This window comes from Lucilia sericata, unplaced genomic scaffold (assembly GCF_015586225.1).
Source record: "Lucilia sericata isolate MDLA Ls3-8-SP2 unplaced genomic scaffold, ASM1558622v1 Contig002879F_arrow, whole genome shotgun sequence".
In the NCBI taxonomy this organism is placed as follows: domain Eukaryota; kingdom Metazoa; phylum Arthropoda; class Insecta; order Diptera; family Calliphoridae; genus Lucilia; species Lucilia sericata.
The window spans coordinates 18,413-33,321 of record NW_023996556.1 but is presented as its reverse complement, the minus strand read 5'-3'; the positions used below and the strand labels follow the sequence as shown (position 1 = coordinate 33,321).

Genomic DNA, 14,909 nt, shown 5'->3' with positions numbered 1-14,909 from the left:
TCTATTTCAGTTCTAGTTCAGTTCTAATTCAGTTCTAGTTCATTTCTAGTTCAGTTCTAGTATATAGTCTAGTTAAGTTCTAGTTTACTTCAGTTCTAGTACAGTTCTAGTACAGTTCTATATCTGTTCCTGTTATGATAGAGGAATCTTACTCTGAAATTATCATTAATTCCCCAATTAAACTACAATAGTGTACCACTCTAACCACCGTTTGCCCATCGCAATATTTTACTTTTAATTTAAAAAATTTAAATATTGCTCTCCCAAAACCAAATAATAATAAAAATTACCAGCAACAACAACAAAAGAACAACAAAATAAATGTGAATTAAAAAAATTCTGAAAAGAATGACGAGATGAAGGCGTTCATTAGAGCAGACGCCCCTTGTTTTTAGTTGATTTTTAAAATTAGTCAATGTTAGACGTGTGTGTTCCACATTCAATATATATAAACAAATTTCAATAAATTGCGGTCGTTTAAATTTGGTTCAGTTTTTTTTTCACCCCAACATTTAAATTTTAATTAAATAATGTAATTATTATTAAAATTTTCAATTAAATTATATAATTAATTAAAAAATAAAACTTAAATTTTTATTTATTTTTTTATGTTTCCTTATATAGAACGGTTCGGTTGTTATGTTTGGTCGTGTGGCATCATATCGCTTTGTCGATTCACCAACCGATGGCCGTTATAATTTGGCCTTGTCACAGTCACAATTGGATTCAGCGTGCCTCTATGAAAGGTAAGTGTCGTTATTTTAAAAACAAATCAAAGTTTTGATTTGTGTGAAGAAAAATTTGTGTAAAAATCTAAATGTTTGCTTGATAAAAATCTGTTTGTTCCATATAATTTTTTTTATAAAATTTTATGTTGTAATATATATTTAATAAATGAAAGACAATTGATAAGAAAAAGCTTTAAAAAAAAGTCAGGAAATTAAATTTATACCAAAACTGCGCTTCTTGAGCTTAAAATTTCAAATTGCAATTTCGAAAGAAAATATTACAATTTTTTTAAAGCTTTTTTTCTTACAATTGTTTATGTTTTCAATTACCATTTACGCTTGTGTTATTCTTATTAATTTATTTACTCATTCATATTTTTTTAACATTCTTTTCATTTTATGTTGTATTTTCTGTTGCATAAAAAAATCCAAAAACATTTTTATGTTGTTTATTTGTTTTGTTAATAAATTTTTAAAAATATTGAAAAAATAATAAAAAAAAACTGCACCTCATACGACAACACACAAACCAACCTAAAACCAAAAAAATAAACACACATACAAACAAAAAAAAACTACATAAACAAACATACACTTACCCATATAAAACCTCCCCGGAATTGAAATAAAAAATTAACACAAACTCACTACAAATCTCACACACACATACACATACACATCTAAACAACAAAAAATTCTACGATTGGTTTTCAAACCGAAAAAACTACAACAACAACTTGCTGAATATTTTAAATACAAATACAGTCGTTCACCAACTTCACCCGGTTCATGGAATGATGAGGATGGAGCCCTAAGTTCGGTAAGTTTTTATAAAATTTTATATTAAAGGAATTTGGATTAGACTAGACTATAGACTAGACTATAGACTAGACTATAGACTAGACTATAGACTAGACTATAGACTAGACTATAGACTAGACTATAGACTAGACTATAGACTAGACTATAGACTAGACTATAGACTAGACTATAGACTAGACTAAAGACTAGACTATAGACTAGACTATAGACTAGACTATAGACTAGACTATAGACTAGACTATAGACTAGACTATAGACTAGACTATAGACTAGACTATAGACTAGACTATAGACTAGACTATAGACTAGACTAGACTATAGACTAGACTATAAACTAGACTATAGACTAGACTATAGAATAGACTATAGAATAGACTATAGACTAGACTATAGACTAGACTATAGACTAGACTATAGACTTGACTATAGACTTGACTATAGACTAGAATATAGACTAGACTATAGACCAGGCTATAGACTAGGCTATAGACTAGGCTATAGACTAGGCTATAGACTAGACTATAGACTAGACTATAGACTAGACTATAGACTAGACTATAGACTAGACTATAGACTAGACTATAGACTAGACTATAGACTAGACTATAGACTAGACTGTAGACTAGACTATAGACTAGACTATAGACTAGACTATAGACTAGACTATAGACTAGACTATAGACTAGACTATAGACTAGACTATAGACTAGACTATAGACTAGACTATAGACTAGACTATAGACTAGACTATAGACTAGACTATAGACTAGACTATAGACTAGACTATAGACTAGACTATAGACTAGACTATAGACTAGACTATAGACTAGACTATAGAATAGACTACAGAGATAGACTATAGACTAGACTATAGAATAGACTATAGACTAGACTATAGACTAGACTATAGACTTGACTATAGACTAGAATATAGACTAGACTATAGACTAGGCTGTAGACTAGGCTGTAGACTAGGCTATAGACTAGACTATAGACTAGACTATAGACTAGACTAGACTATAGACTAGACTATAGACTAGACTATAGACTAGACTATAGACTAGACTATAGACAAGACTATAGACTAGACTATAGACTAGACTATAGACTAGACTATAGACTAGACTATAGACTAGACTATAGACTAGACTATAGACTAGACTATAGACTAGACTATAGACTAGACTATAGACTAGACTATAGACTAGATTATGACTAGACTATAGACTAGACTATAGACTAGACTATAGACTAGACTATAGACTAGACTATAGACTAGACTATAGACTAGACTATAGACTAGACTATAGACTAGACTATAGACTAGACTATAGACTACTAGACTATACTAGACTAGACTATAGACTAGACTATAGACTAGACTATAGACTAGACTATAGACTAGACTATAGACTAGACTATAGACTAGACTATAGACTAGACTATAGACTAGACTATAGACTAGACTATAGACTAGACTATAGACTAGACTATAGACTAGACTAGACTAGACTATAGACTAGACTATAGACTAGACTATAGACTAACTATAGACTAGACTAGACTAGACTATAGACTAGACTATAGACTAGACTATAGACTAGACTATAGACTAGACTATAGACTAGACTATAGACTAGACTATAGACTAGACTATAGACTAGACTATAGACTAGACTATAGACTAGACTATAGACTAGACTATAGACTAGACTATAGACTAGACTATAGACTAGACTATAGACTAGACTATAGACTAGACTATAGACTAGACTATAGACTAGACTATAGACTAGACTATAGACTAGACTATAGACTAGACTATAGACTAGACTAGACTATAGACTAGATTATTAACTAGCCTAAAATTTAGAATATAATTTACATTAGAATTAAATAATTAAATAATCTTTTACTCTCCTTTTCCACAGACCCACAAGAGTGAATACGATCCCCATAACAGTAATCCAGCGGATCAAACGGAAATTGATGGTAAATTACGTTCAAATGGTTCTGAACATAATAATCATACCAATACAACATTAGGTGGAAATTTTCAAAGTAGTAGTGGTGGCACCGCAGGTGGAGGAGGCAATACAGCCGATACACAAAGTTTAGAAGGTAATCTAGAGAATGAGACGAAATCAATATCCAGTTTAAAATCAGGAGGCTCAAATAGTCAAGAAAGGTAATTATGAACAATTTAAAATTATAAATTAATTTTAAAAAGATAAATTATATATACAGCAGCCTTGTTTATAAACAATATTAGGACTATTTAAGATCAACTTAAATAACTTTTTGATTCGTTTTTAAATAAGGCTGCTGCTAAATCAACCAATTTTACTTAATTTATAATAAAATTTTAATAATATCTAAATTTCTCTTTTTTTTCTTAAAAAGATCTCCTTACAGCTTTCACTACTTTACACACAACACATTTGAAAAAAAAATCTAAGTCCTAATTAAAACAAACTCACATTTTTCGTTTGTAAATTGTCGCTAATTTTTTTAATTAAATCATTTCATAAAGATTTTATATTGAATTTTTAATAATATCTCATAATTTTTTTATAATTTTGTGTGTGTTGTCTTGTAAAATTTTAGTCCCTTTTGTAAAAATTATTAAAACATAAAGTAATTTAGATTTTATAAATAATTTATATATTTTATTATTTTTACCTATAGATCTCCTAAAATGCCTTCATCTTCAATCTCAGCTGCTGCCCATATCGAACCACAAGGTCAGGAACCAATTCTGCCTGCAGTTTTAGAATTTCCTGAAACACATCAGGAATTATTTCTAAGACATATTATAAGTGAATTGGATGTAAATGCTCCACATTTTAAATTAGCTCCTGTATATTCATTATATTTATGTGCCAGGTAAGAATTTATACATTTTTCTTTTGTCTTGAGCATGTTTTATATTTATTTTTTTTAAGTTAATCGAAAGTTTTGCAAAAGCTTTCTTTCTCAGCTGCTTAAATGTTGTAAAAATTAACAAACAATCAAATATATATAATTATTAAGTTATTAGTTCCGATCTTAACTACAATTAGCAGATTTTCTTTTGAAAAAACTCGACTTGTTAAATTTTCAATGAAAGTGAATGAAATCCTCCTTTCAACCTTAACTACGATTAATGAGTCAGTTCTTAATCCCTTTTTTAGCTTTAAACGTAAATTACTTCATGATGAACTTTATATAGCAAAAAAAAAAGTTTATTTTATTCGTCAATGGAAGCAAAGATTTTTTATGAAATTATATCAGAACAGAAAAAATACATCTCGACCACTGTCGAGACAGTTGTGCGCTCCTCCTAATATACTACTCAGTGTCCTGAATGTATTTCCCTATAATTATACCCTACACCACTATAGTGGGAAGGGTATTATGCGTTTGTGCTGATGTTTGTAACGCACTAAAATATTAGTACTATACCCATCTTTAAGTATACCGATCGACTCAGAATCACTTTCTGAGTTGATTTAACGATGTCCGCCGACCGTCCGTGTGTCCATGTAAACGTTGTTATCAAAGTACAGGTCGCAATTTTCAAGATAATTTGATGAAATTTGGCATACATGTTTCTTTTGACCCAAGGAAGCCTATTGAAAATGGTTAAAATCGGTCCATTATTTCACCTAGCCCCATTATTTCACTGAACCCCCCGAAAAGGGCTTTTGAGCTCATAATTATTTATAATATAAATGTATCTCGATAAATGTTCGCACAACTAAGTTTTATACGAGCCTTGATGACCGTGCCGAATTTCTAAATGATCGGACTTCATTTGACCCTAGCCCCCATGCAAAGCCCCCTTTCGGAAAATGACTTGAATATCCGCAATTCACTTATTAACACTGTAATTGCAATGAAATTTATCACAGACAATTATTATATAAACATAAATCTATCCAGCCCATTTTATCGGGATCGGTTCACACGGATCCCCCATATAAAGCCTCTTTCAGAAAATTAGTTTTTCGTCAATAAATTGCTTAAATAAATCGGAATCAAGGTAATATTCCAGATAAATGCTTTATTATGAAAAATAATTAAGGGATGTAATAACTGGAAGCAAAGATTTTCAATGAAAATTATATCAGATCAAAAAAAAAGAAAAACATCTATGGGTCAAAAAGTGCCCTCCTTTTCATGTAAAATGTTGATAGAAAAACCTATATAGCGATTTATAAAATGAGTTATCGTCCATTAATTTTCCTAAATATCTGAAATAACATCGCTTCCGAAATGTTAAGATTTAATGATACAGAAATACTTCCACAATATCACTGTGCCCTCCGTTCGTCCTATTTTGTATATCATACTAGTCTCGGACATATTCAATCTGAGTGACGCCCCATAGTGCTCAAAGCACCATTCCATTATTCCTATTGGCCGTATGGTAACTTCTCGCTCACATTTTCAATTTGGCTCTCGTAAAGTCGAATGCTTTCCATTTATCAGGTTATCATCATCATGCTCATATCCCTTTATAGCCAGTATATTTGGTCTTTTATTGCCTACTATCCCCGAGTGGCATGATACCCATATGATGCTGAGCATACTACTGAGAGAGTATTCGGTTATATCTCTCTTACAGTGCAATACGGTTTTATTGTATTCTGATTGTCTATGCCGTCTTCAATCCAATCCATTTTACACATTCCAGAATAGCGCGGACTTTCGACTGGAAACTAGTAGAGATTTGTCTTCCAGTTTAGAGCCATCCGCAGGGGTTTGCTCAATGATCCAATTGACCACGATCTTTATCTGGGAGATCAACAATTTCTGTTTTCGGTATATGATGGGGCACATCCAATATGTCCAGTATACATTAATCAGAATTAACTATTGGTATCGTGATGTTTTCTGAACTTAGAGCGAAATTCAGAATTTATCGGAAAGCATTTGCTGGATCAACGATCAATATTTGAGAGAGAAAAATATGAACAAAATTTTCGCAATGAAGCTTATTATGAACTGGATACTTATTAATATAAAAATTTATGAATCCAACTAAAACGGATCTAGAAAAATCTTGGCTTTTGAAAAGACTCAATCTGTAAAGATCATTAAAGAAGGTTATGGCAATAAACTATTGAAATTCGATTTAATATTTTCTTAACTTTGGCATAAATATTCATTTAGTCGATTGTAAAAAGGTATTTGCTGGATCTGTGATCCATTTATTGTAACTAGATAAACTATTTTATATCGATGGATAGGTATGAATAGGTAAGTATGTTAAATGCACAAAATTGTCAATATAAAGACATACAACTCAAGATGAAATGGATCTTAATTAACTTTTAGAATAGATCTTAGAATATCGTGAAACTTTAATGATCCCTTACAAAACTTGATAAGATATCAAACCACAGTTCCCGTGTGAAAGAATTTCCTTATATTATATATATATATTCCTTACAAAACAATCCTCTCTTTCTCCTTTCAGATATCGTGCTTCAACACACTACCGTCCAGAGCTCCAGCCGACAGAGCGAGCTCACAAACTAACCATATTCTTACATCATGTTGCTAATCTTATTTACAACGTTGTCCAAGAACAATATGCCGATCCACGTATCCTAGCCTTTTGGATGGCAAATTCTTCGGAATTTTTACATTTCTTAAAATCAGATCGTCACATTAGTGCATTTTCGGTGCAGGCACAAGAAGTGCTAGCGGAAAGTGTACAGACTGCCTTTCGTAATTTAGTTAACTGTTTTAGAGTTGAGCTGTCGCAAACGTTGAATCAATTTCTATCGGAAACTATAGATCATGATTCGGCCGCTGGTCTTGTGTTGACTGTTTTGGGTTCGGCTATGGCATTGTTGAGAAGATGTCGTGTCAATGCTGCCTTAACCATACAATTATTTTCGCAATTATTTCATTATATTAATGTTATATGTTTTAATACGGTGAGCAAGAAAAGTTTGTGATCGATTTTTGGGTTTTTATTTTTTTTTTATAATTTCAAGTTGTTTTCTTTGATATATAGAAAAGATTGGTGTATTAGCGTTAACGAAGGAAAAACGTTAACGCGCTAGTTCGCTTTAGTTTTCTTAAAAAAACAAATTTTAACAAAAATTTTTTCCCTCTAGATTGTGGCCAACTCCCACATGTGCACCGCCGAATGGGGTAAAGTTATGACCGAACGTTTACAGCTCCTAGAATTGTGGGCCGAACGTCAAGGCTTAGAATTAGCAGCGGATTGCCATCTGGCTAAAATTAATCAATGTGCCCAATTTCTACAGGCACCCAAAACATCAGTGGAGGAAATCCAACAGCTAGCTTGCTCTTGTTTCCGTTTGAACTCTTTGCAAATGGCCGCTTTACTACAACAAGAGAAGATACCGCGTAATCTAGTGGACACCGCCATACGTATGGCTGAATCGGTAGCCGACGAACTAACACGAGCCGATGGACGTGAAGTACGCTTAGAAGAATCACCGGAATTACACTTGGCCCTATTATTACCCGATGACGGCTTCAGTTGTGATGTCGTGCGTGGTATACCCTCGGGTTTAGTTGATTTCATTAATCCCTTACAGCAACAGGGTATGTGCCGTTTGGCTGCCCAACCCACCTCGATTGGTCTATGGACGGTATATATGCATCAATTTAATGTAAGTTTTAGCTACATTTTGTTAGATTTTTATTTAAATTTTTATGTAATTTTTCACTTATAGGCCCGTTCTTCAAGTGCTATGTCCAATAAACTCCCCCAACCTGAAGTACAAGTTATTAAATTGCATAAAAATTCCAATGGCATGGGTTTGTCGATAGTGGCAGCTAAAGGTGCTGGCCAAGAACGTTTGGGTATTTATATAAAAAGTGTAGTGCCTGGGGGTGCAGCCGATGCAGATGGCCGCTTACAGGCCGGCGATCAGCTATTGCGTGTTGATGGTCAAAGCTTAATAGGCATAACACAAGAAAGGTTTGTATTTTTATTAATGGGAAGAATCTAAGTTCTAGTTCAATTATAGTTCAGTTCTAGTTCAGTTCTAGCACAATTCTAGTTCAGCTCTAGTTCAGTTCTAGTTCAGTTCTAGTTCAGTTCTAGTTCAGTTCTAGTTCAGTTCTAGTTCAGTTCTAGTTCAGTTCTAGTTCAGTTCTAGTTCAGTTCTAGTTCAGTTCTAGTTCAGTTCTAGTTCGGTTCTAGTTCAGTTCTAGTTCAGTTCTAGTTCAGTTCTAGTTCAGTTCTAGTTCGGTTCTAGTTCAGTTCTAGTTCAGTTCTAGTTCAGTTCTAGTTCAGTTCTAGTTCAGTTCTAGTTCAGTTCTAGTTCAGTTCTGGTTCAGTTCTAGTTCAGTTCTAGTTCAGTTCTAGTTCAGTTCTAGTTCAGTTCTAGTTCAGTTCTAGTTCAATTCTAGTTCAGTTCTAGTTCAGTTGTAGTTCACTTCTAGTTCAGTTAAAGTTCAGTTCAAGTTCAGTTCTAGTTCAGTTCTAGTTCAGTTCTAGTTCTAGTTCAGTTCTAGTTCAGTTCTAGTTCAGTTCTAGTTCAGTTCTAGTTCAGTTCTAGTTCAGTTCTAGTTCAGTTCTAGTTCATTTCTAGTTCAGTTCTAGTTTAGTTCTAGTTCAGTTCTAGTTCAGTTCTAGTTCAGTTCTAGTTCAGTTCTAGTTCAGTTCTAGTTCAGTTCTAGTTCAGTTCTAGTTCAGTTCTAGTTCAGTTCTAGTTCAGTTCTAGTTCAGTTCTAGTTTAGTTCTAGTTCAGTTCTAGTTCAGTTCTAGTTCAGTTCTAGTTTAGTTCTAGTTTAGTTCTAGTTCAGTTCTAGTTCAGTTCTAGTTCAGTTCTAGTTCAGTTCTAGTTCAGTTCTAGTTCAGTTCTAGTTCAGTTCTAGTTCAGTTCTAGTTCTAGTTCAGTTCTGGTTCAGTTCTAGTTCAGTTCTAGTTCAGTTCTAGTTCAGTTCTAGTTCAGTTCTAGTTCAGTTCTTCTAGTTCAGTTCTAGTTCAGTTCTAGTTCAGTTCTAGTTCAGTTCTAGTTCAGTTCTAGTTCAGTTGTAGTTCAGTTCTAGTTTAGTTCTAGTTCAGTTCTAGTTCTGTTCAAGTTCAGTTCAAGTTCAGTTCTAGTTCAGTTCTAGTTCAGTTCTAGTTCAGTTCTAGTTCAGTTCTAGTTCAGTTCTAGTTCAGTTCTAGTTCAGTTCTAGTTCAGTTCTAGTTCAGTTCTAGTTCAGTTCTAGTTCAGTTCTAGTTCAGTTCTAGTTCAGTTCTAGTTCAGTTCTAGTTCAGTTCTAGTTTAGTTCTAGTTCAGTTCTAGTTCAGTTCTAGTTCAGTTCTAGTTAGTTCTAGTTTAGTTCTAGTTCAGTTCTAGTTCAGTTCTAGTTCAGTTCTAGTTCAGTTCTAGTTCAGTTCTAGTTCAGTTCTAGTTCAGTTCTAGTTCAGTTCTGGTTCAGTTCTAGTTCAGTTCTAGTTCAGTTCTAGTTCAGTTCTAGTTCAGTTCTAGTTCAGTTCTAGTTCAGTTCTAGTTCAGTTCTAGTTCAGTTCTAGTTCAGTTCTAGTTCAGTTCTAGTTCAGTTCTAGTTCAGTTCTAGTTCAGTTCTAGTTCAGTTCTAGTTCAGTTCTAGTTCAGTTCTAGTTCAGTTCTAGTTCAGTTCTAGTTCAGTTCTAGTTCAGTTCTAGTTCAAGTTCTAGTTCAGTTCTAGTTCAGTTCTAGTTCAGTTCTAGTTCAGTTCTAGTTCAGTTCTAGTTCAGTTCTAGTTCAGTTCTAGTTCAGTTCTAGTTCAGTTCTAGTTCAGTTCTAGTTCAGTTCTAGTTCAGTTCTAGTTCAGTTCTAGTTCAGTTCTAGTTCAGTTCTAGTTCAGTTCTAGTTCAGTTCTAGTTCAGTTCTAGTTCAGTTCTAGTTCAGTTCTAGTTCAGTTCTAGTTCAGTTCTAGTTCAGTTCTAGTTCAGTTCTAGTTCAGTTCTAGTTCAGTTCTAGTTCAGTTCTAGTTCAGTTCTAGTTCAGTTCTAGTTCAGTTCTAGTTCAGTTCTAGTTCAGTTCTAGTTCAGTTCTAGTTCAGTTCTAGTTCAGTTCTAGTTCAGTTCTAGTTCAGTTCTAGTTCAGTTTCTAGTTCTGTTCAAGTTCAGTTCAAGTTCAGTTCAAGTTCAGTTCTAGTTCAGTTCTAGTTCAATTCTAGTTCAGTTCTAGTTCAGTTCTAGTTCAGTTCTAGTTCAGTTCTAGTTCAGTTCTAGTTCAGTTCTAGTTCAGTTCTAGTTCAGTTCTAGTTCAGTTCTAGTTCAGTTCTAGTTCAGTTCTAGTTCAGTTCTAGTTCAGTTCTAGTTCAGTTCTAGTTCAGTTCTAGTTCAGTTCTAGTTCAGTTCTAGTTCAGTTCTAGTTCAGTTCTAGTTCAGTTCTAGTTTCAGTTCTAGTTCAGTTCTAGTTCAGTTCTAGTTCAGTTCTAGTTCAGTTCTAGTTCAGTTCTAGTTCAGTTCTAGTTTAGTTCTAGTTCAGTTCTAGTTCAGTAATAATACAGTTCTGATTAATTTAATTTGATTTTGTTTTTGTAATATTTTAGAGCTGCCGATTACTTGGTACGCACAGGACCTGTTGTTACCTTGGAAGTAGCTAAGCAAGGTGCAATCTACCATGGTCTGGCAACTTTATTACAACAACCCAGTCCTGTTATACAACGTGGTATGTAAATTATTTAACAAAACAATAGTTTATTTTATATTTTAAGTTAAACCAAGGAGTTGGAAGAAAATTTCAAAGATCGGCAATGAAATTAATGGAAATACAATATTTCATACATTTAATCTCTTAGAGCCAGCTTTCAACCTTATTCGATTCGAATGAAAAGTCAAATTTAATGATATTTAAAAGCAGTTTGTAATCAAACTTTCGATGAATAGCCATCCAGCATATTTAAGAACAAGTGTTTTCTTTAAAAAACTTTAATTCCAATCTAGTGAAAAGAATTCTTTGAGATTTAATTTTTCTTAAAACTCCTTTGAAATTTTTAATAAAATTAAAATCTACACATATCTTTAATTTACACATACACTTAGCTACAACATCATTAATTTAAACACGTACATATTTACTTAGATTTAAAAGTATACCTTATTGCTAATTAGTTAAACTAAATATTAAATTTATCATACTCCTTCCTACATGCTGCCATTAATTGCAAATTAAACTAAAAAAAAAACTTAAATACATAAACATAACTTTAAAACTAATATTAAAAAGAAGATAAAAACACCCTACAATTTCCGCAAAATCTGCATCATCAACAACGAAGGCACAGTTCTCATAATACAAATAGTCGCTATTATAACTCCATATCCGATGATAGTTTAAATCGTAGTCGTCGTCAATCGTATGCGGGCATGTATACCACAACATCTTCTTCACCGCCTGTACGACGTTTATCGGCATCATCTCTACTCGAAGAGAGATGTCTAATGGGTTATCAAATACCTATAGATCCTAGATATCGTGATACTAGACCTATAGCACGTTCCGCTAGTAGTTTGTATAACATGAGTAAAGAGGTGTCGTTGAGCACGCATAATTTGACAAATCCTCAAGGCGGTGGCATGATGTATCAAACCGCCATGCAGGAGATGCCAATACAGCAGCCACCGGCCATGGAACAATTTAGTCCGCTTCGGCAAAGGGCGAGAAGTGCTAGCAATACAAATATAACACAAACTCCACCACCCTCGATATATATAGAAGAGTATATGGAACCGGGAGAACAATCGAGTGCTAATAAAACTAATTCACAAGAATCATTTACGAATTTTGTCTATACCGAAGTTCATCAACCGCTCAATGAGGAGGGCATAGCTTCGGTGTCTAATAAAGAGGAAATACCCTTTATCGATGATGGTTCTCCCACCGAAGAGGAGAAACCTTATGTACCCTCTGAACCATTCCCACAACTAAATCGCGGCATTATAGGCAATAAAAAGCCCTTAAATTTAAATACCCAACGAAAAACGGTTAGTTTTGATCTGGAGGATATGTCGAGTAAAGAATCTTGCGGGGAAATATTAAAAAATCGCAAATTTCATACACATGATGCTTTAAGTAAATATTGTAACAACACCAACAACTCCTCCTCCCCATCTAATCACAATTCGAATGAATCTTTAAAACATGATTCTAACACTTCACTAGATAAACAAGGCAAAATGTCGTTGATACAGAAAATAAGAAGAGAATTGAATTCCTATCGTTCCACCTCGGGCAGTATACCCACTATAGCAACAGAAGCAGATTCTGGTGGAAGTAATTCAAATTCACAACGTTCCTCCTCGGAGTCCATAGAACGAATGCCTTTATTAACGCAACGTTTTAGGGATGTCACCCTAAAACCCAGAAGAGAGCTAAATAGCATGAGATCAACTTCGGGTGGTGGCGTAATGGCCACACAGCAGATCTACAAATATCAGCCACAGCAAAACAGGTTTTTTAATCATTCTCAAATTAAACGTGAATTTAATAAACAGCAGACGCCGCCAACAACAACGCAAATGCACCATTCTTTTGTAAAAACACAAAATGTAAATATATTTTCAAAACTGAATAACGAACGTAAACCAAGTTTAACTCCCTTACAACCAATACCAAACGAATATGTTCCTATTAGCTTACAAAAACCCAAATCATTATCGCAAAATAATCTCTTATGTGCGGAGACTTCAGAAGAATTACCAGAATTTTCAAAATCATTGGGCGAGGGTAAAGTCAAAGAAATGGCTGATTTTTTTGCCAAAAATAAAGATTTCAAATTACAACCATTTCAAAATCAAAAAATACTCAGTAAATCTACTTCTGATTTGTTAGACAGCAAAACGTCAAAAACTATAAAACCTCGACTAACTAAACCCGAACAAACAGATATTTTGAAACAACTTAAAGAATGGAGTATTTTTGGTTTGGAAGGAAGAGATTTTGATATTAATTTAAAAATCGCTAATGAACAAGATACGCCACAACTGCAACAATCATCTAATATTGAAACCCAACAACGAATTAGTTTTAAAACAAATCTTAATAATAATATTAATAATAATTGTAGCAACATTAATAACAATAATGTCGTCGTTACTGATAATGATAATTACCTTAAACAATGTACAAATTCTGTAATTGAAACTTCCTCAACCACACCACTACCACCACCACCACCTACTTGTAAATTGTCTTTAAGCACTAAATTAAATGTTAACTGTGATCCCTGTCAATGTTTTGAAACTAAAAGCTGTTGTAGCTTGGAAACCTGCAGCACACTCCTACAACAACAAGAAACACCTAAAACTAACTGTATAAAAACCCATAACTGTTGTAAATGTAATACTACCCTAAACACCTGCACCACTTCCTCCTCCGTATGTAATCATATGCAACAGCCAACTAAAACTCCTAGTGCAGCCAAAGGTTTACAACGTTGTGGTACCTTAAAATTAAGTTCCAAGACCAAAACTGTACGCAGTATAAAACGTAAACAGCAGCAGCAACAACAACATGCAAATAATCAACAATGTTTGGAAGATAACAATTATAAACCCTTTAATGCAACTACCCCACCCAGTTGTAAAATATTATTATCTTTAGCCTCTAGTGATTCTTTGACGACAACAGCATCCTCCTCCACCACATCAAATTCAACAAATTTATGTTCTTCAACATGTCCTCATTGTTGTTTGGAATTCGAAAATCATAATGATTATAATGATGATGTGATTAAGGATAATGATACAGATGATGATAATATAGATTATGATGAGGATGATATTGATGATGATGATGTTACTAATTTCGGACTTAAGCTTGATGCAAATAAAACAAGTTGATATTGCTCCCATAATTAAGAGGTTGTTTTTTGGAAAAATGCTTGCTTTTATATAATTAATAGCTTTTTGTTTAATTTTGTTTCTCTTGATGTTGTATTTTTGAAAATAAGTTGTTGTCCTTTTACTTTTTTCGATTTCTCAATGTTGTTGTTTTTTTATTACTTTCCATTTCTAAGATAAAATGTTTTTTGAAAGATTTCAAAATTGATACTTAATAAAATTTTCATCAAGAGTAGACTATTACCTAGACTATAGACTAAACTAGACTATAGACTAGACTATAGACTAGACTATAGACTAGACTATAGACTAGACTATAGACTAGACTATAGACTAGACTATAGACTAGACTATAGACTAGACTATAGACTAGACTATAGACTAGACTATAGACTAGACTATAGACTAGACTATAGACTAGACTATAGACTAGACTATAGACTAGACTATAGACTAGACTATAGACTAGACTATAGACTAGACTATAGACTAGACTATAGACTAGACTATAGACTAGACTATAGACTAGACTGTAGACTAGACTATAGACTAGACTATAGACT

The 14,909-nt window shown here is 33.3% G+C and overlaps 1 protein-coding gene across 1 annotated transcript in view; it reads left to right on the top strand.

The window, feature by feature from the left end:
- Positions 1 to 525: 525 nt before the first annotated feature.
- LOC119614420 overlaps positions 526 to 14,909 on the top strand; it is a gene marked incomplete at its 5' end in the record, with an annotated part of 30,571 nt that continues 16,187 nt past the window's right edge. Inside the window, 9 exon segments of the mRNA XM_037970551.1 lie at positions 526 to 532; positions 625 to 746; positions 1,494 to 1,548; positions 3,482 to 3,738; positions 4,239 to 4,436; positions 7,015 to 7,480; positions 7,664 to 8,188; positions 8,252 to 8,499; positions 11,055 to 11,173. Coding sequence (XP_037826479.1) covers positions 526 to 532; positions 625 to 746; positions 1,494 to 1,548; positions 3,482 to 3,738; positions 4,239 to 4,436; positions 7,015 to 7,480; positions 7,664 to 8,188; positions 8,252 to 8,499; positions 11,055 to 11,173 — 1,997 coding nt within the window.